Source organism: Pezoporus occidentalis, unplaced genomic scaffold (genome assembly GCF_034315485.1).
Source record: "Pezoporus occidentalis ecotype Australia unplaced genomic scaffold, CSIRO_AGI_Poc_V1 ctg68, whole genome shotgun sequence".
Classification (NCBI taxonomy): domain Eukaryota; kingdom Metazoa; phylum Chordata; class Aves; order Psittaciformes; family Psittacidae; genus Pezoporus; species Pezoporus occidentalis.
Window position 1 is genome coordinate 1,056,257 of NW_026916030.1, and position 24,270 is coordinate 1,080,526.

A 24,270-nucleotide genomic window follows, 5' to 3' on the forward strand; every position below is an offset into this window, starting at 1 on the left:
GCTTCTTACACTCCTCGCTCCTCGCTTCTCTTCGAAGCCCCAGACACCGGAGACTGTGCCGATAACAGCCTGACACCTAATGGGCACAAGCAGAATTGTGACAAGAACAGAATCCAGCTGGAAATGCGCTGGTGGGAATTGCCTCGGAGCAGAGCCCATGGAGATGGACGGGGAGAGCTGAAGGAAGGAAACCCTTTAAGACAGCACATGAAAACATGAAAAAAAATCTAATTTAGCACAAAGGAATGAGCTCTATGAAGCGATTGAAGTTTTCATACGATTTATGTACTTTTTAACAAGGTTCTATAGGTACAGAATATGGAGAGGTGCCACATTTCCTTGGAAATTTTGGAGGTCTCTGCCACATGTAGCAAGGAAAGGTCGGGGCTGCAATCAAACCTGCTGGCTCTAAATTGTATTTCTCCAGTTGTATTCTTATGCCAGATACACTGGGATTTCCTACTGAAAAGGGGCATCCAAAAGCCATCCGTTGGGCCCCAGAGACCTTCGGTTTTGCTTAATGGTCAGTAAGGAATGGGAAGTGCATCAGATTTGAGTCAAAGCTGTTAAATGTGTTCTGTATCCGTGCTCTGTGCTATACTTTCCACTTGATGTGCTTCATGGAGCCGGTGGGTCTCTTAAGCAAATCCAGCTTCCAAAAGTGATTTACAACAGAGTCTTCTAAGGCAAGACACAGCAGAGCTTCTCAGCACCGAGCTCCACTCAGAGCTGCCCTTGGAGCTCTCTGCCCCAGATGCTGCTTCCCCAGGGAGCATCCATCCACTGTAGGGAAGCTCACACCATCTCTGCTCCAGGCGGAGGGTAAACAGAACCATTCAATGTGCAGCCCTCTTTGCTGGCAGCTTTCACAGCCATCTCTTTCTAGTTTTCTAAATTAGATTTCTCTATTACAACTTCAAGGCCTCATGAGTCTCCTTGGCATTTATTAAATAACTAAACTCTTCAATTTACCATGTTACTACACAATCCACTTGTACTCCATCTAACACAGGCACCTGCGATCGGGCTGGAGGAGCCGAATGGGCAGGAGGACACGGAGCAGGGCCACTGCTGTGACCTGCAGCTCACAGAGCCCTGCTGCAGCTCATAGCACGAGCAAGAGGGAACCAAGCTCTCAAGCCCCCCCGAGCCCTGTTCTGAACCAGAGCTAAGAAATGCGCTTGATTTCTGTCAAAGCCAATGCTGACACCACTTCTTTATATGGACCCCAAATACTGACTGAGAAGGTTCAGACTGGATTCCATCCACCTCTTTCCACCCACCTCCTTTCCCCATTGCTCCCCATTCCCCCCTTCCTCCCCATTTGGAGGAAGACTTCCAAAACCTCAATGGTCACAGCAGGATTTCACTTCTGTGGACCTGTTTTGCCCCAAAATCCAAAGATGTGCTTGGGGAATGCAGAACTGCCACCAGCAGAGGAAAGGGCTTGCAGGACCTGGGGCTATCGACTTCCCTTGTGTCCCAGACCCATCTGCGCACCCACCCAGCACCGGGTATGATTCACATTCCCAGTGGAATGGCAGCACAGCAGGAATGCCTGGTGCTTTAACACAGCTCCATGTAGGAACTAATTGGTCACGAAGCCGCAGGTTACCTGACAACAAGATCTGAGAGGTGAGCCTTTTTGTTCTTACTATTTGGTTTTAATCTTGTCCAATAAAAGAGCCATCACCTGAGCTCTGCTTCCAGCCTCTGATAACCCAGAGCAGCTTCTGCCTCTGATGTACCCAGAGCCACCTATAATGAGCGCCTGCTCCTACCCCCTGCAATAAGCTGCAAATGGGATGAGCAGATCCCGAGGTTGAGGAAGATGTTTCATCCCGAGCACATGAATGTCTCCCTGCCATTCCGGTCATCCTAACAAGGGGTCCAATTAGTGCTCCTGACTGTGTCATCCATCCAGCAGGGACACAGGGACCACTGCTCTCATTTCCACAAAGATCATGGATCAGGAAGACAAATCCTCCCTAATGGGACCTCGGGGAGAGGCTCTGCTCCTCTTTCAAGCTAAAGGGCGCACAGGGAGGTAACTTGCTCTGCAGAGCCAGAACATGCCACCTCCCCGGGCAAGCATAGAGCAACCCAGCAGCAGCCAGCCCCTCCTCCCAAGCAGTTCCATGTGCACAGAACCATTTATCAGGCTTCTGGCCACAGCTTTGGCTTTAATTTGATTTTACAAGCACTTTCACATGTAAATTGACTTGGCCCAAGAGGATACATGAACACAAGAGCCCTTTCTTTCCTCTGGCGTGGCGTTAGGAGCAATATGGTGAAAGGAGCAAAGTTGCCTCACCTCAGGGCTGCAGCTCTGCAGCTAAGGAAAAGCAAGTTCATTGTTTCCTTCTGCACACGGATGCTGGCTGTGCTGTTTTCAGCAGCCTTGTTCAAGCGAGCCACTTCAGAACATAAAAGCCTAAGAACACACAGGCCAGTGTCTTATCGGCTCCGTTTTATCTATTGTAAGAGCAGGAGATAAACTAATACGAGTCTGTAACTGTGTCTGGTGGTTTGAGACATGGTCCTGTCCCATTCCCAGGACCAGACCTGGTTTGGTAGGTGAAGGACTCCTGAGGGGGAAAAACACTTTAGAAGATGAGGTTGGAAACCGGGAAAGGGCACAAAAGGTACGAAAATACAGGTGCTCCCCAAAACAAGCATCCTGGGGTGAAAGCAAGTGGAAATCTGTTCCGCAGCACTCAGCATGTGTCAGCCCCACATTGTGCAATGTGTTGCCACAGCATGAGCACAAAAACTCAGCCCTTGGTGTCTGGCATCAGCAGCAGACACAGGGCAGGTTCAGTCCAGCCACGATGCCAGCTCCAGCTGCACCTTCCCTTTGCGTAAGGACAGAACAGATTCACCCCAGAGCCTGGCTAAATTCTCACCAGTGTTCAACACTGCACCAGGAGACCGCACTCTGAGTCCCGAGTTAACCTCTGTGGCTGTGGTGCTGGGATGCACTGCCAAAGCCGCAGCAGAACCAGCAGCATCGGTCCTGTCTGGAGCTGTGAATGAAAAGCGACACCAGGAATGAGTAATTGGATGTGATAATGGCTATTAAGGCAAATGGGCCTGATTCTGACATCCACAGCATTCTGGTGCACGGTCCCATGTCTGCACTACCACAAGCTGTCAGCCTGTTTTCAGTCTGGAACCCACTAAACCCACTGTTCCCAACTGCTGTTCTTGATATCTCCTAGCCCGAGCATTTCCCCTGTGATTTTGGAAACAAACAGCCAAAAGATGTGGTTTCCTCTGCAGTATCACAGGTGTTTAAGCACAATGGGAGGGAAAAATGCGCTGGGAAAGGGAAAACAGGCAGCACTTTGGGTTAAAGGACCAGGTTTGTGTTTGCTGGACATTGGTATAATAGAATCAGCCAGGTTGGGAAAGCCCTTTAAGCTCACCCAGTCCAACCATCCCCAGCCCTGCCAAGGCCACCCCTAACCCACGGCACTGAGGCCTCACCTCCACTGCGTGTGAACCCTTGCAGGGATGGTGCCTGCAGCCCTGCCCTGGGCAGCCTGTTCCAATGCCTGAGCACCCTTTGGGGCAGGAATTGTTCCTCAGCTCCATCTAAACCTGCCCTGGTGCAGCTTGAGGCTGTTTCCTCTTGTCCCATCCCTTGTCCCGTGGGAGATACCTCCTCGCTTCAGGATGACAATGCTTGTGAAGGTTTCCAAAGGGGGAGCTGGGCTCGCTCTGTATTTTCAGTGAACAAGCAGCTTGGAAGGGGTGTTCTGGAAGGATTCCGGAGCTTGGGAGCACAAGACAGGGCAGGCAGTGCATCCCTGGGGAAAAAACCTGCTCGCCAGCAACACGGGTTAGAAACAGAGCACTTCTGCACACAAAAGCTCGAACACCGTTAACTCCAGCAGCCAAAGCACCGAAACAGAGGCCTCGGCGCTCTCAACCGCAGTTCCAGTTTTGCATCCCCAGACTCCGGGCTTGGAGCAGTCTGCGCTGTGCCCTGCGGATGCTCTCCTCCCTGGCAGCCCCCATGGCGCTCCAAAGGGAGCACGATGAGACGCGCTCCTCCCGCGCGTTGTACTCGGCTCCTGTCTCCAAAGTAAGCGGTGCGAGCGCCCGGCTGGGAGCTCCCCCCAAGCCCGGTTGTGCCCTCGCACAGCCGCTGCCCGGACAGAGCCGCTCCGCGCCCGCAGGAGCCGCCGTTGGGCCCCAAACGCAGCCCCAGGGCTGCAAATGGCCGCGGACGCTCCTTGCCCCCGCCGGACCTCCCACTGCCCGCAGTTAAGGGGGTCCCGGCCTCCCTCCCCTCCGCGCCCGCTGCCGGCCTGCGGCGCTGTGGCCGCGCCTGCCTTTGTGCCCCGGCGGGACCGCCCGGCCCGGCCCGGCCCCTCCCCGCCCCGCCGCTCCCGCGGGCAGAGCCGGCGGCCGCCGAGGCCCGGGCGGTCGCTCCCGCCTTCCCGGAGGAGCCCTGCGGCGCATGCCTCCCGCTCCCCGGGGGCAGGGAAGGAAGCGCCGCCCGCCCCTGCACCAGAGCGGCGGGCAGCGGCCGCGCCGGAGCTCGGCGGAGAGGGGAGCCCGGCCCGGGAGCCGCCACCACCGCGATCCGCATCCCGGCCTCCCCCCGCGGCGGCAGCGGCAGCGGCAGGTGAGCGGCGGCGGGGGCGGGCGGGCGGAGCGGCTCCGGGGAGGCCGAGGCCCAGGTCCGGGCCCGGCCGAAGGCGGTGGAAGGCGGGAAGGGGCAGCCATGGCGGCGCGGGCAGGGCCCGGCCGGCCGCGGGCAGCGGGCGGGGCGGCCCCGGGTACGCCGCGAGCGGGAGCCCCCTCGGACACCCCCGGGGGCGCGTCCCCGCTGTGGGTGCCCCCCATGGCCCTCACGCAGCCCCTGTGGGTGCCCCCCCGAGGCTGTTCCTCCGGGTCCCCTGGCGTGGGTGCCCCTCGCCCCGGGCCTGAAGCGGTGCTGGGGCGGGGAAGCTCATCCCAGCTCCATGTGGTCCTTCCCGGCAGCCGCGGTCCATGTGCAGGGGAGCGAAGGTGCCTGCCCCTTCCCTGGAAGCTGTGGAAACAGGTTAATGGGAGCGGGGGGGGGGTTAGGTTTCCAATGGAGCTGAGAGCTCACGTACGGTGTCATCTGTTCTCATTCCTGATGAGAATTCTCATTTTTGATGCTCAGGTGCTCATTACAGTGACAAATGTTCCTAATTTATGCGTGCCCCCGTGAGTGTGGCGGAGCGGCCTTTAGGAACGGTGTGTGTTTGTGGAGGCCTGACCCACATCGTGTCGGGAGGTGCCTCCTGCTTCACCCAGGGGTGGATACGCAGGAGCACTGGGCTGGATCCTAGAGCAGAAGTTGGTCTGAGCTGCCTTCAGCTGCCTAAAAGGTGGAAGTTAGGACAGTGCTGTGTTGCTGCAGGTACCCACCAGTGAGGAGGGGTGTTCTTGATCATGATACTTACAGGTGCTCATAATCCTCATCCTGCTCTTAAAAACTCCTACAGCTTTGTGTTTACCAAAAGCTTTTATCCTGCGGTGAGGCCGGGGTGGTTGATGGCTTGGAGTCACTGCTGTATAGTGGGTTTCAGGAGGAAATAGGCTCCATTCCCTTTGTGCTGCCCAGGTCCCTGAGCTGTGTGTTTGATGCCACGCCAGAACTGGTAAAAGCTGTCTGGGGCTTGTGCGTGAGTCCAGGCGTGATGCTAACGTGGTTGCTCTGCTCTTTGAGAGCTGGTTTGTGTCCCACCACCTTGGATCACAGGCGAGCTCGTCTCATACCCACCTGTTGAACCGTATGGGCAGCGTTGCTTTTGCTATAGAGCTGAAACACTGAGCTCCGCACAGAGGGAGTGCTTTGGGAAGGGCAGTTCTGCCAAACGAAACAGGAGCGGAATGTTTTGCAGGGTTCTCTGCTCCCACCAGTCCCACTTTCAAAGGAAAGATCCCCTTAAATCTGTGCTTTCTTGCAGAAAATTCACTGCAAAAATACTCAGACAACCGTGAGTTCAGGAGGAGATCACACTGAGGTGCCATCAGAGCAGTTGTGTGGGGCTTGGCAACACCTGGTTGTTTAGGAATGTACAGAAAAGAGAGCACAGCCTTCCCTGGAAAGTGCAGGGAGACTTCTGGAGGTGAAGATAATCACCTGCTTGTGCTAGAATATACTGAGAACCACAAAGGATGAGGGCTCTGTCTTACCTTTAATGGCAGTAGTGACTGATTTACCCGTGGAGGTGATGCTAAGGAGTAAAACCCATGATTACCTGGCACAATAAGCCGCAGCGGTAATAACGGGTGATTTATGTTACCAGTATTATGACATGGAACTTTTAGAAGGTAAATGTGTAATAAAAACCATTTTCCTCTTTTTTTCTTGTAGGATGGAAGAGAGATCAGTCTGAAAAACTGTTCTGTCGTGGACCTGCTGTTGTCTGCTAGAATGTTCCTGATGAATGCTTCTCCTTTGGTAGCTCTTCAGACAAAATGGGAGTCCTTTGGACCAGCGAGGAATTGTAGATACCCTGTTTGCTACCCTGAACCTGAAGAAGAAGTCAGTAGAACCTCTGTAAGTGCAAAAGTTCAGATGATCATAAACAACCTGCAAAGTCAAGAGTCTGCCCTGGGTATGAACAATGAGTATGATTGTATTATGCAGAAGAAACAACAGGGAGAAAAGGGCAGCAGTAACAGAGTCACGTCTAGCCCTGTGTTGCTGCAGAAGCATCCTCAGTACACCCAGTGTGGGAGCCCTGCTGGTTCAGATGACACCGAGGAGGAAGAGGGTGTGGGGTTTGGGAGACTCCTGCTCGATTCTGATAGCGACGACTCGGTGGACCGAGGTATAGAGGAAGCCATTCAGGAGTACTTGAAAGCAAAAACCCAGGGTGACCAGTCCTTGCAGAGGGGTGCAGAGTGTTCTGAAAACATAAGCGGAGACAAAAGGTTTAAGAGAGAATTCTCACAGAACAAGGTGGCGAGTAACCTTCTCCCTGTGAAATTCAAAGCTGAGATGCTCTCTGAAGAGTACCTGTCTGACCACCTGGGCATTGGGAAAAGGCTGCAGCCTGCTTCCCCTCAGAGCATCAGTAGCGACGACTCTTTTGAACAGAGCATACAAGCTGAAATAGTGCAGTTCTTGAATGAGAAGAAGCAGCAAGAAATTCGTAAATGTGTAACTGGGGAGGAGAAGGATTCCCACGTCAGATCTGCCCTAAAATGCAGCAAGGAAGCGGCAAACAAACCAAACTGTGGTGCTATAAAGCAAGGTTGTAGCGCGCTGCTCTTGAGACACCGTGCCAAGCTGCAGAAACCCAGCACGCAGGCCAAGGGTTTGCAGTCTAAAACCCAACCAGAGCCCAGTGACTTCAGCCAGGTGAACCCAGCCTATCTGGAAATGGCCACTGCCAGCCAGCCCTGGGCAGTGGAGCAAGGTGAAGAGAGTGGAGCTAATTACTGGGAGAGCAGGGGAGCGCTTGTCAGCGAGAGCGTGCACATATCTGACTCGAGCAGCGATGATGGCATCGAAGAAGCCATTCAGCTTTATCAGCTGGAGAAAATCAGGAGAGAGGCAGGTCACGCAACAGACTGTGTCCCTTTGCAGAGGGAGGGACTTCCTACAAAGGGTCTGGCAGACATTTCTGCAAGCCTAACAATTAGCTCAACAACAAGTGCCTCACCAGAAATCCATAAAAGCCCTATAAGCAACAAGAGAAAAGAAACTGATTCCACCTCAACAGAACTCAAAAGCACCAGCAATGACTTTAACAAGCTGCTTAAACCACTGAAAAAAGCCAGACATTTTGCACTCCCAGAAAACAAGATTGCTGCTTGCGAGCTCACGCTGCAGGCCTCTTGCAGAGCAGACACATCTGCAGAGCTCATGTGTGCGGAAGCTATCCTTGATATTTCCAAAACAATCATGCCATCCCAAATGGGAAGTGACAGCAAATCACTCGCTGCAGACTCCTTCTCTCCCCAGCTCCTCTCATCCTCCTGCTGTGACAGCGACAGCAGCCTGGTGGACAGTGATGATAGCATCGAGCAAGAGATCAGGGCTTTTTTGGCTCTGAAAGCACAGTCAGAAAACCTTGGAACAAAGCCTCCCAGCCTGTCACACTCACTCCAGATACCTTTGCCTTCGGATCAAAACAGCCTTGCCAGTACCCTAGAGCCTCCTCTTCCCAAATCACTGAAGCTATCGCTGAATCGTAAAAAGAGACTCAAAAGGGAAGGCAGAATAGCAAAACAAGGTGCATCAAAACCACCTGAGCAGGTGGAGACCGGACTTTTCCAGCCAGGTAGCTATCCAAAACTTGCTGTGCTGCAAGAGGAGCGTGCCCCGAGCAGTCCCACAGAGCTTTGTGATGCTCAAAGGCTTGGCAGCAAAGAGCCGAGGCAGCAGCAGCTGCCGGCTCCAAAACTGTCTGGATCAGATGGCAAATGTGTGGCCTTGGACTCCGTAAACCCTTTTATGCAGGTTCAGAGCAGCACAAGAAAGCCTGTGAAAAACTCCATCCAGACTCCAGAGAGGGATGGTTCAGATGATGAGAGCAGTTCTCTGGATAGTGATGAGGACCTGGATAGTGCCATCAAGGACCTTCTGCGGTCCAAAAGAAAGTTAAAGAAGAAGTCCAAGGAGCAGAAATCTCAGTGCAAGAAGAGGGTGAGGTTCAGCGAGACAGAAGCTCAGCTGCTCGATGGATTTAGCAGCCTCCAGCAAGGCAGAAATCCCGTGGTGCTGAAGAGCTGCCTCTCCAAACCCAGAAAAGCCGCGAAAGAGAACCCGGCCCGAAATCCTCCTGACAACACAGGTGTCAAACCTCCCAGTGAAAAACCAGAGACCGGGAAGAACTTGGACTCTAACCTACAGCTTAGAAAAGGATCCAAACCCAGACCAGTCACAAGCCAGAATAACCTGCAGGCAGCTAAAAATAGGCAGTGTACTTTCACAGCCCCGTCGGGCGCTGACGACAGCAGTTCAGTGGACAGCGATGACAGCATTGAGCAAGAAATTAGGAAGTTTTTGGCAGAAAAGGCTAAAGACTCTGCAAGCACTTCGGAGCTCCAGAAAGATGATGCAGCTCTGGACCTATTGAGAGTGACCAAACAAACTGCTCCTAAAGGGAAAGCAAAGCCACAGCTGGTTGAAAGTGAGCTTGACCTTGTGCTGGGTCAGAGTGACAAGCCTGAGGTGTCTCAGCACACTGAGGAGCTGAAGAGCTCTCTTGGGACAGAAGGGAAAGGTGCAATGTTACATGGCAGTGGGAAATGTGCTTCCTCAGCACAGAATGTTCATACTACTGGTCAGTCAAAAGCTAAGCAAGGGCTGGTGGGGGTTAAAGGTGCTGCTGCTGGTGAGGTATCTGGAAGCACAGCAGGTAAAAAGGATGTCCCTAATCCAGAGCCCGTGCAGAAAACACTTCCACCTAAAACCAGCAAAAACAGAGGTGGTAAAGTACGAAAAGTAGTTACTGCAAAGCCCAGGTCCAAGAGAAAGAATACCTTTCACCTCAAAATCTCAAGTAAATTTATTGCAGGTCTAAAGGGTGCTCGGGACAGGAAGAAATCCATGCTTCTGAACAAAAGGCAGAAAGCAGAGAGCTTGCTCGCCCAGAGCGGTGCGTTAGGAACAGAGGCAGCTTCCCAGGATGCAGATGTGCTTAACCAGGGAAGAGGAGCTCCCTCGCCCAAAGATGAGTTTAGTGGGGAGAGCCCAACAGCAATAAAAGGATCCAGTTCTCAGAAGCTCCCTGGGGAAGGGTCAAGTCCCCCTGTAGCAGAAACCTGTGGAAGACTGGAGGCTGCTCCTCTGCCTGTCGGGGAGGAAGCAGGGGGCTGGGAGCGGGCTGGTGCTGCAGCAGAGCAGTCAGATTCACATTCCAATCTCCCTTTGCAGGAGCAGAGCGTGGCAGCAGTGAAGGTAGATAAGGTTTGCAGAGGAGCATCCAAAGCTGGGAGTGCACAGATGTGGATCGAGGCAGGAGATACCCACAAAGACAGCTGGGCTGATCCAAATGTAGATGCTCCATGCCCTCAGCACAGCGTGGCAGTGGTACAAGCAGATAAAGTCAGTAGAGATGCATCTCAGCAGGGTATACATGTGTGCAGCAAGGGAGGGAATAACCAGCAGGACAAGAGCCCAGCTCCAAGCTTAGGTTGCCCACCACAGGAGCTAAATGTGACAGCGGTAGCAGTGGATAAAACCGGTGGAGAAGCATGTGCAGATAACAGCACACAGATGTGCAATGAGGAGGGAAAAGCTGTCTGCGAGGACAGTGACAGGCAGGAAGAAATGCAGGTATCCAGCTCCAGTTTGGAAGGAAAAGTACCTGTCCTGGAGAATAGGGAAACCACTTGTGAAGTGGACCAAGGGCAGGAAGTTGTAGACAAACCCTGTGCAAAAGGTCCTGAGCTCCCTGCAGGGGTCTGCCCCGATTCCCTCTCTCTAGGAGGGGTTTCACATCTGTAAGTATGCTGCTTTTTACAGTAACAGTCTTTCTAGAGAACAAAGGTAATTACCTTGCTCAAACTTGAGACAGGGGAGACAGTGAGGGAGGCTGATACCTGTATATCACAGACACCTGTATCACCTGTATATCCTACACACACTAATGTGAAAGTGCTTCTGTTGAACAGGGATCCCATGGACAGGCATCCATCGTTTTTGTAGAATTTTGTAAATTATTTAAAGTGCTCTGAGGAAATATTTTTTCTAAGGATTTTTAGGGCTGCCGTTGCTGCAGGATGCTGTAGTCACTGTAGATAAAATACTGGCTCATCATGCTTTAAATGATGAGGCCTCTAATCATGTGTATAAACAGGAAACCTGTTTGTGCACGGAATACATTTGGCAATCTGCTCAGAGGAGGAGGACACAGCGTTCGATCGCGGTGCTCTGCCTCTGAAGCCCATTGTCTGACACCATTCCCGTTCGAGCTGCCTTAGGACAAACCCATGCCACGGGCCTGTGCCGGGGTCCCGGTTCTCCCCTGCCCCGGGGGCTGTTGGGTGAGTTCCCTCAGCCCAGCTCCAGCAAAGCCGGTGCAGATGTAGGTGTGGGGCTCCAGCCTTGAGGATCCAAATGCAAATTCAGGTAAATGGCGTGGATGGGTCTGTCTGCATGTCCTGGGTGAAGGCAGGAACCTTCTGAACCCCCCAGCCTCCCGCCAGCAGGTGATTCCATGCAGCCTGAGGAGCGAGTCTGTGCTGACACCAGGATCTGTGCATTTCACTAGATTGATGCCCTGTCGGGCCTGTGAGGCTGAAACAATTCCTCCTTGTTCTCAAGTCTCACTTTGCTGCCCTGCAGTTACCCATAGATGGATTTTGTTTCCTGTGTGAACTTCTGGAATCGAGTGCCCTTACTTGCCTTGTTCAAAGGGGTTTCTGAACTCTTACATCTCCATGGACTCTGATTTTCACTTACAGTTCTTGTGCAATAGAACAAAGCTGGGTTTGCTCTAGGACATCCCTGATGTAAGCGCCAAGGGTATTTCCAGCACTGTTCCTTCATACCAGTAGCTCTTTCTCTGCCTCCGTTTCCAGCAGCAGGAATAAAGCAATTTTTCACTACTCTCTATTTGTACTGACTTGATACGGGACTGAAGTAGCATGTTCATATCACCAAACAAAAGTGCCCCCACTCTGCCTTCCCTGAAAGATCCCAGAAGTGGGAATTCGAGCCTTTGGCTGGTTCTTCTCATTTGCGTGTCTTGGAGTCCTTTGAGTAGTTTGTTCTCACGTCTTGTCCCTGTGAACTGATCCGATGCTCTCTTTATCCAGTCTTCTCTCCCCTGTCCCTTGGTGTCTGTGTCTTCCTGGAGGCTGGCCTTGATGTTGGAAAATGGAGCGAAAGCAGCCAGGAAGGGATCCAGAGCCACCCAGGATCCCCCCTGGTGTGGTCACGTTTGCACAACAGCGGCAAACTACAGCGTAGCGTAGAGTAGAGCAAATAGCCATGGCATGTAGAGAAGTGAGCAACAGCCTTTGTGTGTGTGTCCTGTTGTGCAGTTACGTTTTAAACCTGTTCCTAGTGGTCACTTGACATTTCGTACTGTCCGGCCGCCCTTTTGTAGCCCTTGCCTTGGTGGCCGGTTTGTTGAAAGCATCAGTATCTCATTTTGTGCTAGGATACCTTGGAAAAGTGGTTTCTTCCTTGGCTCCCGTGCCTGCAGCCCCTGTGCACAGCCGTGGTTTTGGCTGCCTTGATGCAGTTGCAGGATTTGGGCCTTTTGTTTGCAATAGGTAAATAGAAGTTTTCAGAGTACCTTGCTTTCAAATGATTAAACTGCATTACAGAGGGGGTGGACGCATTCTGTACTGTTTGTGTAAATTAAGCTGGATGGTCCTCCTCAGAGCTGTCAGTAAATCAGCGCTGAGCCTCCCAGGGTGGTGGCTGCTGCCCCGTCCGTGTGTCTGTGTTCTCGGTACTCCTCACCACCAGATCCGGTTAAGAAGCCGTTCCCGTGAGCTTGTGCTTTAAAGAAAACCTGATTTCGAGCAGCACTTTTTTAAATTGAGAAACTTGATTTGTATATAGGAAATGGTGTACATGGATACGTTTATAATGGTTAATAAATGGGGTTCTGACCATGGACCGTGAAACCAGAGTGCTCCTATGGTTTGTGTCATCGTCTCGAGTGAGCAGTGGGTTTGCGTTACCTTCCCCCCCTGCCTGCAGTCCGAAGATGTGATTGACTTGTGCCCGGAGCTGCAGTTTGTCTTGGTTTGATAGTAAAGCCTCACCTAATTTTATCTGGACACATGAAGATTTTGCTTTCAAAATGCAGAGTAGCACGAGGCTGTTTCAGGTAGATTCCCTGCAGTGAAATGTGTCATCTTGAGGGTGACAATTTGGGTTGGTGCAGGTATTCCTTACAAAAGAAGCGTATAACATCTGAACAAACAGGTCAGTGTGTCTGAAGCCACTAAAACAGGGGAATGGGGGAAAGTAAACATAAGGAAACCAGTGTTTATAGAATCAGAATAGTTAGGGTTGGAAAGGACCTTAAGATCATCCAGTTCCAACCCCTCTGCCACAGGCAGGGACACCTCACACTAAACCATCTCACCCAAGGCTTTGTCCAATCTGGTCTTGAACACTGCCAGGGATGGAGCATTCACAACCTCCCTGGGCAACCCATTCCAGTGCCTCACCACCCTAACAGGAAAGAATTTCCCCTTTAGATCCAATCTAAACTTCCCCTGTTTGTTTTAACCCGTTACCCCTTGTCCTGTCACTCCAGTCCCTAATGAAGAGTCCCTTCCCAGCATCCCCATAGGCCCCCTTCAGGTACTGAAGTTTGACACATGGTGAGTGAAGCCTTGAGCAAACTGATGCGTACAGGCACATCTCCTGGGGCTGGCTGCACCTTGTGTGTTGCTCCCTTCCCAGCAAGCCTCAGTGGAAGGTAACTGGGTGACCTTAATGCAGCGTGTCCCTGGGAACAGTTGAGAGGTGAGGTGAGCTGCACCCGGATCTCCTCAAAGCAGCTGGCTTCGGTTCCAGACTAGAGCAGAGTGAGAGAGTTGAGACAAGGGAGGGAGGAGGTGGGGGGTTCTGGGTGAGGTATGAAGACTAGGGGGGAAATAGGTGACAAAAGCCACTGAATCCATTTGCAAGAGGGAGTCTCATCCCTAAACTGTTCCAGCTGCAGAAAAATGTGGCTAAAAATACGTGTAAACTGTCACAACCATCTGTATTAATTCAGCATTGTGTTTTTCATTTCAGGAGAAGAAAGGGAAGGTGTAAGAAGCTCAAGGTATTGTCTACTCTGATAGAGTAGCAGTGAATGGCTGAGGGCTGCTTATTCATTTCCAGAAGTTAAAGGTTTTAAGAAGTTAAGTGTTAAGGAAGCATTCCTGCTCAGTCCATGTGCTGGTTCCAGTGTGTTGGTGTGTTCTCAGCAGAGGTTCTTTAGCCAGCCCTTCTGTTTGAGGTAACCATATAAAGCGCAGTGAAAACTGGAATCGTTTGGGAGGTGGCATTGAAACCTTGGTGATGAGACCATGGGCCCACACTGGGGTTTCAGTGGTTGAAAAGGGACAAGTAAGGGCCTGGTTTTCTGTTCAGTTTTGGACCTCAGATTTGTGTTTAGTGACAATAATTAAAGAGGATTCCTCTGCCTTCCAAGGATGCTTAAATGCATCCTGCACCGTTTGCAAGGCTATATAAAAATAACCCAAACAGGGAATATCCCTCACATGAAGAGTATCATTCGCAGTGGTGCTTGGACACACTATTACACTCCTTGTTTCCTTTTTAGTTCTTCAGCAAACAGCTAGAACAGCGTTATGCTCATGTTTAATGTCTGCTGTTCCCCCGGTGAGGCGGGACAGTTCCTCATCAGACACAGGCTGCACAATTTCTGTTCAAGACGAGTTTATAAGCCACACATGCCAGGTTGTTCGTTCCAGTGCAGTTCCTGTGCAGGTGATGCAGTTCCACTCGCTGTGTAACCACCGTTGTTACAATAAACCTTGAGAAAGATGTTTTCTCTTGGATTAGGTGTCGTTATTTGAGTCGTTTCTGAAATCCCTGTAGCTTTGAGAGGTGAGGAAGGTGAAAGAGCTTTCTACAAGAGACCCAAAGACTCTTGGGAAACCTGCCCTTTGGTTATTCATTAAATAGTACAGAAACTGGTTTGAGGTCTTAAATTTTAATGATGCGTGGTACATGAGCCAAGAGCTTAAAGCATCATTAGTAGCAGGGAAAAGGTTAGGGGAATATAGGTATGTAATGTATATTGTTCTAGTATTTATGCTGCCTATAAACTAAGTAAATGGTTCATATGCACTGTTTAGCTCATATTTAATAACCTTAAATCTTCAACTGTTGTTCCTAATAGCAGTCATTCTGTGGTGATTTCTCCCATGTGTTTCTCCCAACAAATTCCTGGACTCCGTTTTAATAACACTTTTAAACTGGTTTTCCCCAAAGCTTATGCAGGCCTTAAAGAGGCCTGACTGAGGTGGTCACTGCTGGGAAGCGTGCAGGTTAATCTGCTGCCAGTAGTGAGCATGTGAATGACTTTGCAGTGCAGTGCTTCTTGTCAGGCTTTCAAAGAGGCTTAGCAAGAGATTGAGGGGCAGGTCAGTGCTGTTTGCTCAGGGGCCTTTCGGGGGGTGTGTGTGTGTGTGTATTTAGCCAGCAGTGACCCTGTTGCTCCCGCTGCAGCTCTAACAGTGGGACGGGCCTTTGGGGTTGTAGCTGGGGTGGAAGTTGAGGCGGTCATGGGCGGTGATGAAGTTGTCCGGACCCGTGACATAGCTCTTCTCCAGGGCCGTGTTGAGCCCACTGTTCCTGTACGGGCCCCCCATGCCTTGGATCCTCGTAAAGCCGTGTGGGGTGACATGGAAGGAGGTCTGGGGGGCGAACAGAGGGGAGAGGTTCTCAATGCCACCATCAGCAGCGCCTGGGCTCAAGCGCACACTGACGGGCCCTGCTGAGCCCCACGTCCTCCTCCTCGGGGCTGCTCTCCCCCAGCATCCCCTTGTGCTCGGGGCTGCCCCAGCCCCCGGCGGTCCCCAACCCTACCGGCACCTCGTGCACCGTGGGGGCCCTGCTGCCGTACGTCTGGTTCGTGGTGCGGTACCGCGGGTGAGGCTCCGGCTTCCTGCGGGGACAGAGCGGGGTTGGAGCGGGGCTGGAGCGGGGCCGGGGCCGCGCGGGGCCGGGCGCGGGGGGCTCACCCGTAGCCGCAGAGGCGGTCTGGCTGCGGGAAGCGGCCGGGCAGGCTGGCGCTGCTGCGGGGCCCGGCGCCCGCAGGCACGGACATGGCGCAGGGACGGGACCGGGACGCGGAGCCGAGCGTTGCCCGGAGACGGGACGCTGCGGGCGGGGCCGCGATGGCTCCGCGCCCCGCCCCGGGGATCGCCCCGCCCCGGCCCGGGAAGCGGAAGGCGCCGCTTGACCTTCATCCTCCTCCTCCTCCTCCTGCTGCAGCTGCAGCCGCTCCCGGCGCGGCGGGCTCGGAGCATGGCGGTGCCGCGGCTCCTGCGGGCAGGTGAGCGGGTCCCGTCCGGCTCCCGGCCCGCCCCCCGCCCGCCTCACCCCGCCTCACCCCGCGTTCTCTCCCCACAGCAGCCCCCCGGCTCTACAGCAGCATCGCGGCCCTGGCCCCGGCGCCCAGCCCGGCCCAGCCCCGCGGTGAGTGATGCCGCGCACCTGCGGGACCCTCGCCGGTGCCGCCAGGCCCCTGGGGTTGGGGGTGCATCAGCGCCCTTCGCATCCCCTGCAGACGCAACGCGGGACCGGCTCCTTACTGGGGTTTCTCTCTCTCAGCCGCGGATGAGAAGCTGCTCTCCGGGCCCCTCGCGCACCCCGACTTCTTCAACGTGAAGGAGCTCTTCTCCCTGAAAGATCTCTTCGATGCGCGGGTGCACCTGGGGCACAAGAAGGGATGTCGGCATCGGTGAGTGAAGCAGGAGGCTGCCCCGGGCTGTGTGCACTGGGTGGGTCTGGAACTGCCCGTGGAGACCCTCATATCCGCATGGGCTTGTACAGGGACCGTGCCCAGTGTGAGCCCTGCAGCCCCAAGCCCTGGTGGGACGCGCTGTGTGCAGCTCTGCAGAGAGCTCCTCTGGCGTCACTGGGGTTGGAGGCTGGGAAGGGTTCCACGGTGAGGCTGCGCCACATCCAGGCTGCTCGGTGCCCGCATCACCCCGTCCCTGCACCCCCTTGTGTCCTCCCTCTGCCCCCGCAGGTTCATGGAGCCCTACATCTTCGGCTGCCGCCTGGACCAGGACATCATCGACCTGGACCAGACGATGGAGCACCTGCAGCTCGCCCTCAACTTCACCGCGCACATCGCCTACCGCAAGGGCATCATCCTCTTCATCAGCCGCAAGCGCCAGTTCTGCCACTTGGTGGAGAGCACGGCGCGGGCCTGCGGGGAGTACGCGCACACGCGGTACTGGCAGGGCGGGCTGCTCACCAACGCGCACATCCAGTTCGGCGCCGGCGTGCGCCTGCCCGACCTCATCATCTTCCTCAGCAGCCTCAACAACGTCTTCCAGCCGCACGTGGCCATCCGGGACGCGGCCAAGATGAACATCCCCACGGTGGGGGTGGTGGACACGAACTGCAACCCCTGCTTGATCACGTACCCCATCCCAGGCAATGACGACAGCCCCAGTGCCATGGAGCTGTACTGCAAGCTCTTCAGGATGACCATCATCCGCGCCAAGGACAAGAGGCGGCACAGCGAGGCCGTGCGTGAGCTGCAGAGGAAAGCGGAGGGCAATTAGAGCCTGTGGGATGGTGCCCAGCGGGGTGGTGATGGGCGTCCTGCACCCGGAGCACAGGATTTTGGCAGGGCTCTGGTGCTGTGCAGAGGCCCCGCAGTGATCCCAGCTCAAACAGAAATGGTCCAGAGCGATGTGAGGGGGTGGGAGCCAGACCAGGGCCAGCTCCTGTCCGTGTGTGTCCCTATTGCACGGAGGCACCTCTGTGAGTGTGTGATCACTTGTGTTTCATGCTCCGTCCTGATGAATAAAGGGCTTCACAATCTTTCTTGTCTTCTTGTGAAACGGGGGCCTGTGGCCAGTGTTTATGGCCAAGGAAGGGGGGTGAAGGTTGTTCCCACCCCGGGAGCACACAGAGGGGAGCAGGAGGGGAGGTGGCACATCCCAGCGCTGGAGGGTCCCTGCTTTACCCCAGGGCATCTCGGGGTCCAACCTCAGCCACAGCCATGGCGAATGGCGGGGCCCCAGAGTGCGGCCGGGAAAGGGAGCTCCAGGCGCTGACACACGGGTGTGCGGTCCGGGATCCCGGTCCCGTATCCCCATCCCAGCCCCCGGGCCCCATCCCGGTCCCCCATCTTCATCCGGGTCCTCGGGCCGGCCGCTCCCGCTCCGAGTCATCCTGGCCAGCAGCGGGCGCTCTCGGGAGCCGCTCTCAGGGCGCGGCCCTTCCGCCCCCCCCGCCCTATATAAGCGGAAGGCGGGGGCGCTGCGGCCTTTTCGCCGTGGGGCCGCGATGGCGGCGGGGGCGGAGCGGGGCGGCCGCGGGGGCTGCGCTCACCCGGGCAGGGCTGGGCCCCTCCGAGCCCCTTCCCCGGCGGAGGGCGGCGGGAGGCTCCGGTGCAGGGGATGGGGATGATGATGGCGGTGATGATGATGATGATGATGATGGCGATGAGGAGGGCGCGCCGGAGGTACGGGGGTGCCGCTCCTGTGTGCACCCGGGGCCGCGTGCTTGGCGCTGCCCGCGGGGAGCCGGGGCTTGGTCCCTGCTCGCTCCCCCGCCCCGGGGTGCAGGGATCGGAGGGGAGAGAACGTGCCCGGCCCCGTGGCCGGGGAGAGCCGCGGCTGCCCGGGCAGCGCTGGGCTGGGTACGGGCACGGGCACGGGCACGGGTAGGGGCAGAGCCGTGCTCCCGTGGAGGGTGGCGAGCAGCGGGGCTGCCGCTGTTAACGGCTCCCGGCGAGCTGAGTAGCCCTGGACGTGCGCAGGAAGCGGCGCTGGTACTGCTGCGGGTTGATCTTGGGCTGCGTGAGGGGGCAGGTCACGGAGTTGTTATACACACAGCAGTTAGCTGCTAATCTGTGATGAGCTGGTATTGCCGAGGCCTTCATTAACATCCCTTTTCTTGCCCTCCTTCAGCCTGGCGGAAGACAAAGGGTGAAGTGAGAAAGGTTTGCGCGTCCTGAGAAGCCAGAGGTAAGTGGTGCTTAACGCAGAGACCTGCACCCTTCTGTTAATGCTCTGATGTACTGCGTTTAGTGTGTCCACGTGCACCAGATCCCGCTGTAACGCTACCGAGTAGGTGATGCTGTTCTACAAACGCGTGTGTTATCCCTTCAGTCCCTGTGGCGTTCCCTTCCTGCCACCAGAGGCGTTGCGAAGGTGGCTGCGGTGGCACCTTCGTGTCATGAGGTGGCGGAGAGCGACAGGCTGTGTTCTACGCTCGTTTGCTCCCGGACCCGTGGGCATTCAGAGTGATTGATGGCCTGACATGGTTTATAAACGGGGTTTAATTACCTGAAATGCGAGTAATTGCCCTAATGTGAGAGCTCGGTGTAAGGATACAAGGCTGCTGTGTGTGACCTGTAGTGGGTCTGCAGCAGAAGACCCACTGTGTGTGGCTTTTGTTTAGCCTTAAAATGGGTAGAATGCTGTGGGGTTATGAAATAACCACATGTGCCTAAACCCTGCCTGTGCTGAGCATTGGTTTCTTTAGCTTCCTTTTCCTGCTGTACCTTCCAAGCTTGTGTTACCAGTGCAACAGAGCCCTTCGGACCAGGCTCTGAGGTGTGTCTGGGTACACAAGTGAGCGATGTGTGCATTTCCCTTTGCAGAGGAAGCTGCAGGACCTGGCTGACGGGAGGAGGGCTCCTGCAGGACCCGAGGTGAGCAGCAGTGGGTGCCGTTGAACAGCCCCATGCCCCAGCTCGTGTTGCAGACGCGGCTGTAGTGCCTTGTTTGTGTCATTAGGTGGCAGAGAGGAAGAGGCTGTGTCTGTGCTGGGGCTCTGGAACCTGTGAGCACCCAGGAATGATGAGCAGCCTGACACTTGGTTCCTGGTTTTCCTGTGGTTTTTCCTTGAATGTTAAGTGTTTCAATGGTGAATAATGGACAACTCTGGAGGGACAGGGTGCAGAAGGGCTGCCCTCCACTGTGACACTAATTCTCTTCATGACAATATAATCTTACGTGACAGATAAGGGTACCTTTTATACTGTCAGATTCTGTGCTTTAGAAGTGAACCTGTTTTACTAACCTGCTCTGTTAAAATCTAATTCAGGTTTGTTGTATATCATTTATTGTTAGGAATAGCAGACTCCAGTATTCTCTAATAGCCCTGAGTCCTTGGAGGTTTGCTTTCCTGACATGTTGGTATCATTAGGAGTCAGAGGTGAAGAGCTTTCCTGTGCCAGAAGCTTGTAACTACTCAGCTCAGTAGCTTGACATTGCTGCTGCATTTACCTCTTTCTCCAGAGAACCAGCAGAATATGGAGCAAAATTCCTTAGAAAAGCAGTTTAAATGATGCCAATTTTAACTGCATCAGGGGAAGGTCCTTTTGGGTTTTGCAAGGACAAGCAGAAGTGACAGCTGCTGTCTTGAATTCTCTTTTTGCTTTCAGCAGCTCCTTATGGCCTGCAAGACACTCTTGCTTGCTGTCTGTTCTGGTGGTGAAAAGACACCTGGAGTTCAGCAGGGTTTATTTAGTGTTATGTAGATACCAAGAATCACACCTGGGCGTGGAAGGGATGGGGGAAACAGGCTTTTGAGTTTGGTGTTTTCAAAGGATTGATGTAGATAGAAAACCAGTTTGGTGTGGATTTAGCAGGTGCTGGAAACCATGCCTTGCTCCTAATGTTAACTCACCAGCTCCTCACTCCTTCCTCAAAACCCAAACTAAAGGTGTTTTTCCTCCTCACAGTTACAGCTGAGAGCAGGGCTGACTTCTGGAACTTGCTTCAACTGCTGCAGGTAGGTGTGGCATCACTTGGAAACCCACTGGGCCGCAGTGGTGTCTGGTAGGATCCTAGGGGTGGTACATCCTGTCCTTACGGGACAGGGACAAATGAAACCAAGTAAAATAACAGTACCAGTGTAGAGTTGGAGAAAGCCTGAATTCAGTAGTTTGGCATCTTTTTCTGTTGGAAAAACCTGCTTCAGGTGGCGCGCGCCCAGGTTCCTCTGCTTTGCTAATGCAGCAGTTTTTGTAAGCAACCTTTAACGCTCTTCACCTTTTCATTTCACTTAAACTGCCTTCCTCAGCTCCCCAGGAGCATCCTTTTAAAGGCAACTGTCAGTAGAAGAAGACACTTCTGTTAAAAGCTTCCGGTTTTGCGTGTTGAAGTGCCTGAGATAATGAAGATGGGTTCTGGTGCTATTGTAGTCCGACACGAAACGCTGCTGAAAACATGCTCATGTCTCATATGCAAGATAATGAGAGATTGTGTCTTAGGCATAATGAAAGAAAAAGCTTGATTTTAGTAATAAAGCAACAAATTGATGCGAAAACCTGAAGTCCTTTAAGTGGTGAGAACAGCTCTGGCCACGTGCGGTGCTGCAAAACCGAGAGGCTTCGCAGTGACTAATGGCTTGACAAAACCTGGCAGTGCTGGGTGGTGGAAAATGTCCTCATTAAATGGGCATTAGAGGGCCAGAGGTGCCATTAACCAAGTGGGCTGCTGCTGGCTGCAAAATGAGCCATTTAATTGGGAAAAGGCAGTGCCTACCAGCAGCGGCTTTGGGAAGAATGCTAATAAGGTGGTTGGGGATATGCTCTGCAAAGAGCCATGCCCCAAGATGGGACTCTTCTATTTAAATACCCTGACTTCTAACCCGAAACACACATTTGGGTTATTTCTGCTCAGGCTTTGCTTGCATCAAGGGTCCTGTAGCAGTAGTGAGTGCCAAATGAGTGTCTCTCCAGAGCTTTACTGTGTGAGGCATGGGAGAGCTATTAAAATGCTCCTAACAGCATTTGCTGTGAACCGTCTTCCCCACCCTGAGCAGCAATCCCAGGCTATGAATATTGCTTTACTGAAAGAGCTGCCTGGCTCTCAGCTGTGGAAAAGGTATTTTGCATTAAAGTGGCATTGAGAGGAATGAAAAGTCTTTGTGCACATTAACTTAGCCCTGCATCATTAGAACTGGTTTATGCCCTGGCTTTGAAGGCTGGAATAAGCCCAGCTCTTCTCTCTGCACTATGAATGTTGCCTCTGCAGGCAAACTCCCCTTTGATTTTTAGGGAGCCCATGAGGGAAAGAAGAACCATGAGCAGGCTCTGGCTGTGCTGTTAAATTCCCCCCCTTCCTGGACTCACCAGAGTGCGCTGCCAAGCCAGGAGATGCTTTTCAAATCCTTTGTTCTAGTGTCAAAGAACCTGTCCTAAATGAGGCTGATTTATTATCATCTGCCTCCTGTCACTGCTTCGGGTCCTGATCCACTGGGGTTTGCAGGCACTTGCCTTCCCCTGACTGCAGTGGTAGGGTGTTTGGAGATGCTGGAGTCTGGTGCTTGAAGCTTCCCTGTGAATCGTGACAACCCAGCCCAGCTGATGACTGCCCTCAGACTTGGTTTCGTTTCATGAAGCTTTTATTGGTTCCTCTGGGATGGGAAAGTGTTTGGGCAGTCTCAAGACAAACCTGATGTAATGCTTGTCAGCTGAATTAGAGCAGTTCTGTGTCCTGAGGAGCTGCAGTGACCAGCAGGAGCCTGGATGCATTAATCAGCTGCTTGCTGTTGACCTCTGCTGCAGTTGGAGTTGTCTCACACCCTGCGCCTTCTCTTGTTTGCAGATCATGCCTTGAGGTTTGGAACTCCAGCAGACCCAGCTGCAGGAGAACTGGGCCGTGGTGTCTGCAGTGAGGATCTGTAGGGTGCTGAAACTTCATCTTCTCAACGTGGGTTCAAGCTCACAGCAGCCAAAGTGTGCGGTGATGCTGCTGGTTCCGAGTGCTGCCTGCAACCTGCATGCTCGGATGTTGAAGAGAAATGATTGTTCTGTTCCCAGTGTCCTTCCTTGCCTTTGCTGTGCTGCTGGTGACTAGCTCCCAGAGCTGTAACCTTGTCCCTCTCCCACTCATCTCTCTCCTGAGCTGTTTCCACATTCTGAAGCACTCTGCTTTCAGTCTGTGTTTTCCCTGCATGGTAAGAAGGGTTATAAAAAACCCCAAACAACTAAATAAAGATGCCACCTCCAGTGAGCCTGGAATGTGTGTTTGTAGCACCTCAAGTAATACCTTCTTCTTAACCATTCTAGCATAGAAGACTTTATTTGCGGCTCTGAGAAGTGGGATGGCTTCTTTAAACAGTGACAGATAGAAGCCTTGCTGCTGACCTCCAGCCCCTTGTGGCTCAAATCTATGCTGCTAAAGCAGCTGAGATGGGATTGTCACTCTTCCAGTGTTCTGCTTTTCCTCTTTTTCCCAGCTAATGTGGGAAAGCTGGAGCAGGCCCCAGTGTGGAATAGCTTTGCCTTTAGTCATTTCTCACCCGTATTGTGGTGTAGCTTGTAAACGATGAGCACATGTGTGAAAACATTCGTGCTTTGTATTAGTGATGAACTGAAGCCTCTGTTCTTGGGGTGTGAGCTCTGAGGGATTCCTGGGAGTGTGTCCACTGCTGTGTGGATTAATCACACAGGAATGTGGCAGCTCCCATTGGAGGTGTCTGAATAAGCTGCCTTGGAGAGTTCTGCAAGCACAGGGGCTGTCTTTCTCCTTGAACTTGGTACTTTCAGAAATTCTGGAATCTAGGGTCTCATAGGTAAATGAGGACCATGGTGGTTTTCCTCTGCTTTTCTAGGTGCTCATGGGCTTTATCTACCCCTGCTTTGGGGGCAGGGAGTCGTAAAGTGCCAACAGAGCAGGGGTGGTGAATTGCTTTCCCAAACACCTGAGGGGAGGATTTGGAGTGGGTGTTGAGTTCCTTTTTCTAATAGAAGGAAATGATTTCTCTGGAGCTGGTTGCTATGGGAGTGCAGGACCAGAGATGAGGAGCTCGGGCGGCTCCATGGAGCCGCATCACCCAATTCCAGTCCCCTCATTCACCTTCCACCCAGCGTTCCTGTTCCACACAGGTGACACTGGGTGCCCTAATGCCTGGAGGTGGGGCCTTGGTCATGCTTGTGTCTCCTGAATTAACTGAGGAACTCACCCCACTTCAAACAAACCCCACAAGAGCTCATCCTGACCACAGCTGAGTGATGCTGCCCAGCCAGCCCCTCTGGGAAGCTGCACCAGCACTGAGTGTGGCTGACGCTGAAACATTCCCTCCATAAATAACAGTGAGAGGGAAGGATGATCCTATGGAATGAATAGAAGGGAAAACTGGTGTATCTCTTCCAAAGGGCCCATAAATCTGCAGCTGTGACACCAGCACTCGCACAGGGGAGGTGCTGTCAGATGTACTTCCTTTGTGACTGTACTTCAGCTATATGCCCCACTTCAGTAGGCAGTTGGTGAGAGCACTGCCATGTGGTATATGGCATATTCCTGTCAGCAGGCATATGACTGAGTGAGCTTGGGGTAGGTCACACAAATTCCTCCTCTCTACGCCCAGGTTTCAAAGGTTGCTATAATTGAGTGTTTAAAGGAAACAGACTATAGAGCCCTGGTAACATCTACACAGGCAACCAAGTGTCTGGAAGCCTGCTGCAACCTTGCCTGCGGATTCATTTTAATGCTTTAAGCTATTCTTGGCTTTAGATGCTTCCAAAGCCAGACCGTGTGAGAGGGAATGGCCTGTGCTGCCAATTCCAGGCTGCGGGCAGGAGCTGGTGGGAGCCTGGCACAAGCCACCACATCCCTGTCTGGGGTCAGGCACTTCAG

The 24,270-nt window shown here is 53.4% G+C and overlaps 3 protein-coding genes, 1 long non-coding RNA gene and 2 other non-coding genes across 6 annotated transcripts; 5 read left to right on the top strand and 1 right to left on the bottom strand.

Annotated features, from left to right (window-relative positions):
- The first annotated feature begins 4,421 nt into the window (after positions 1-4,421).
- On the top strand, positions 4,422-14,484 carry PPP1R26 (protein phosphatase 1 regulatory subunit 26). The gene is made up of 3 exons (XM_062641465.1): positions 4,422-4,636; positions 6,362-10,446; positions 13,712-14,484. Exons 1-3 carry the CDS (start codon positions 4,469-4,471, stop codon positions 13,764-13,766), a joined length of 4,308 nt encoding a protein of 1,435 aa, XP_062497449.1. The 5' UTR covers positions 4,422-4,468; the 3' UTR covers positions 13,767-14,484.
- A 374-nt stretch (positions 14,485-14,858) lies between these two features.
- Positions 14,859-15,842, bottom strand: PIERCE1 (piercer of microtubule wall 1). Its single transcript, XM_062641467.1, has 3 exons — positions 15,673-15,842; positions 15,518-15,596; positions 14,859-15,345 (listed from the first exon to the last, which is right to left on the bottom strand). The coding sequence occupies exons 1-3, from the start codon at positions 15,756-15,758 to the stop codon at positions 15,160-15,162; spliced, it is 351 nt and encodes a 116-aa protein (XP_062497451.1). The 5' UTR covers positions 15,759-15,842; the 3' UTR covers positions 14,859-15,159.
- Positions 15,843-15,935: 93 nt separating this feature from the next.
- On the top strand, positions 15,936-17,428 carry MRPS2 (mitochondrial ribosomal protein S2). The gene is made up of 4 exons (XM_062641466.1): positions 15,936-15,986; positions 16,064-16,129; positions 16,265-16,394; positions 16,686-17,428. The coding sequence occupies exons 1-4, from the start codon at positions 15,959-15,961 to the stop codon at positions 17,227-17,229; spliced, it is 768 nt and encodes a 255-aa protein (XP_062497450.1). The 5' UTR covers positions 15,936-15,958; the 3' UTR covers positions 17,230-17,428.
- Positions 17,429-18,804: 1,376 nt separating this feature from the next.
- On the top strand, positions 18,805-18,940 carry LOC134175487 (small nucleolar RNA SNORA17). The gene has a single exon (XR_009969029.1). It is a non-coding gene; the product is annotated as a small nucleolar RNA SNORA17 (small nucleolar RNA).
- A 70-nt stretch (positions 18,941-19,010) lies between these two features.
- LOC134175478 (uncharacterized) lies at positions 19,011-22,644 on the top strand. The gene is made up of 2 exons (XR_009969022.1): positions 19,011-20,416; positions 22,237-22,644. It is a non-coding gene; the product is annotated as an uncharacterized LOC134175478 (long non-coding RNA).
- LOC134175488 (small nucleolar RNA SNORA17) lies at positions 19,363-19,496 on the top strand. The gene has a single exon (XR_009969030.1). It is a non-coding gene; the product is annotated as a small nucleolar RNA SNORA17 (small nucleolar RNA).
- Positions 22,645-24,270: the final 1,626 nt, after the last annotated feature.

Coding starts and splice junctions, on each gene's coding strand:
- PPP1R26 (XM_062641465.1), top strand. CDS start 4,469: ATGCCTCCCGCTCCCCGGGGGCAGGGAAGGAAGCGCCGCCCGCCCCTG. Junction 4,637..6,361: donor GGCGGCAGCGGCAGCGGCAG/GTGAGCGGCGGC, acceptor TTTTTCTTGTAG/GATGGAAGAGAGATCAGTCT. Junction 10,447..13,711: donor CTAGGAGGGGTTTCACATCT/GTAAGTATGCTG, acceptor TTTTCATTTCAG/GAGAAGAAAGGGAAGGTGTA.
- PIERCE1 (XM_062641467.1), bottom strand. CDS start 15,758: ATGTCCGTGCCTGCGGGCGCCGGGCCCCGCAGCAGCGCCAGCCTGCCC. Junction 15,597..15,672: donor GACCGCCTCTGCGGCTACGG/GTGAGCCCCCCG, acceptor CTGTCCCCGCAG/GAAGCCGGAGCCTCACCCGC. Junction 15,346..15,517: donor CCACGGTGCACGAGGTGCCG/GTAGGGTTGGGG, acceptor TTCGCCCCCCAG/ACCTCCTTCCATGTCACCCC.
- MRPS2 (XM_062641466.1), top strand. CDS start 15,959: ATGGCGGTGCCGCGGCTCCTGCGGGCAG. Junction 15,987..16,063: donor GCCGCGGCTCCTGCGGGCAG/GTGAGCGGGTCC, acceptor CTCTCCCCACAG/CAGCCCCCCGGCTCTACAGC. Junction 16,130..16,264: donor CAGCCCGGCCCAGCCCCGCG/GTGAGTGATGCC, acceptor TCTCTCTCTCAG/CCGCGGATGAGAAGCTGCTC.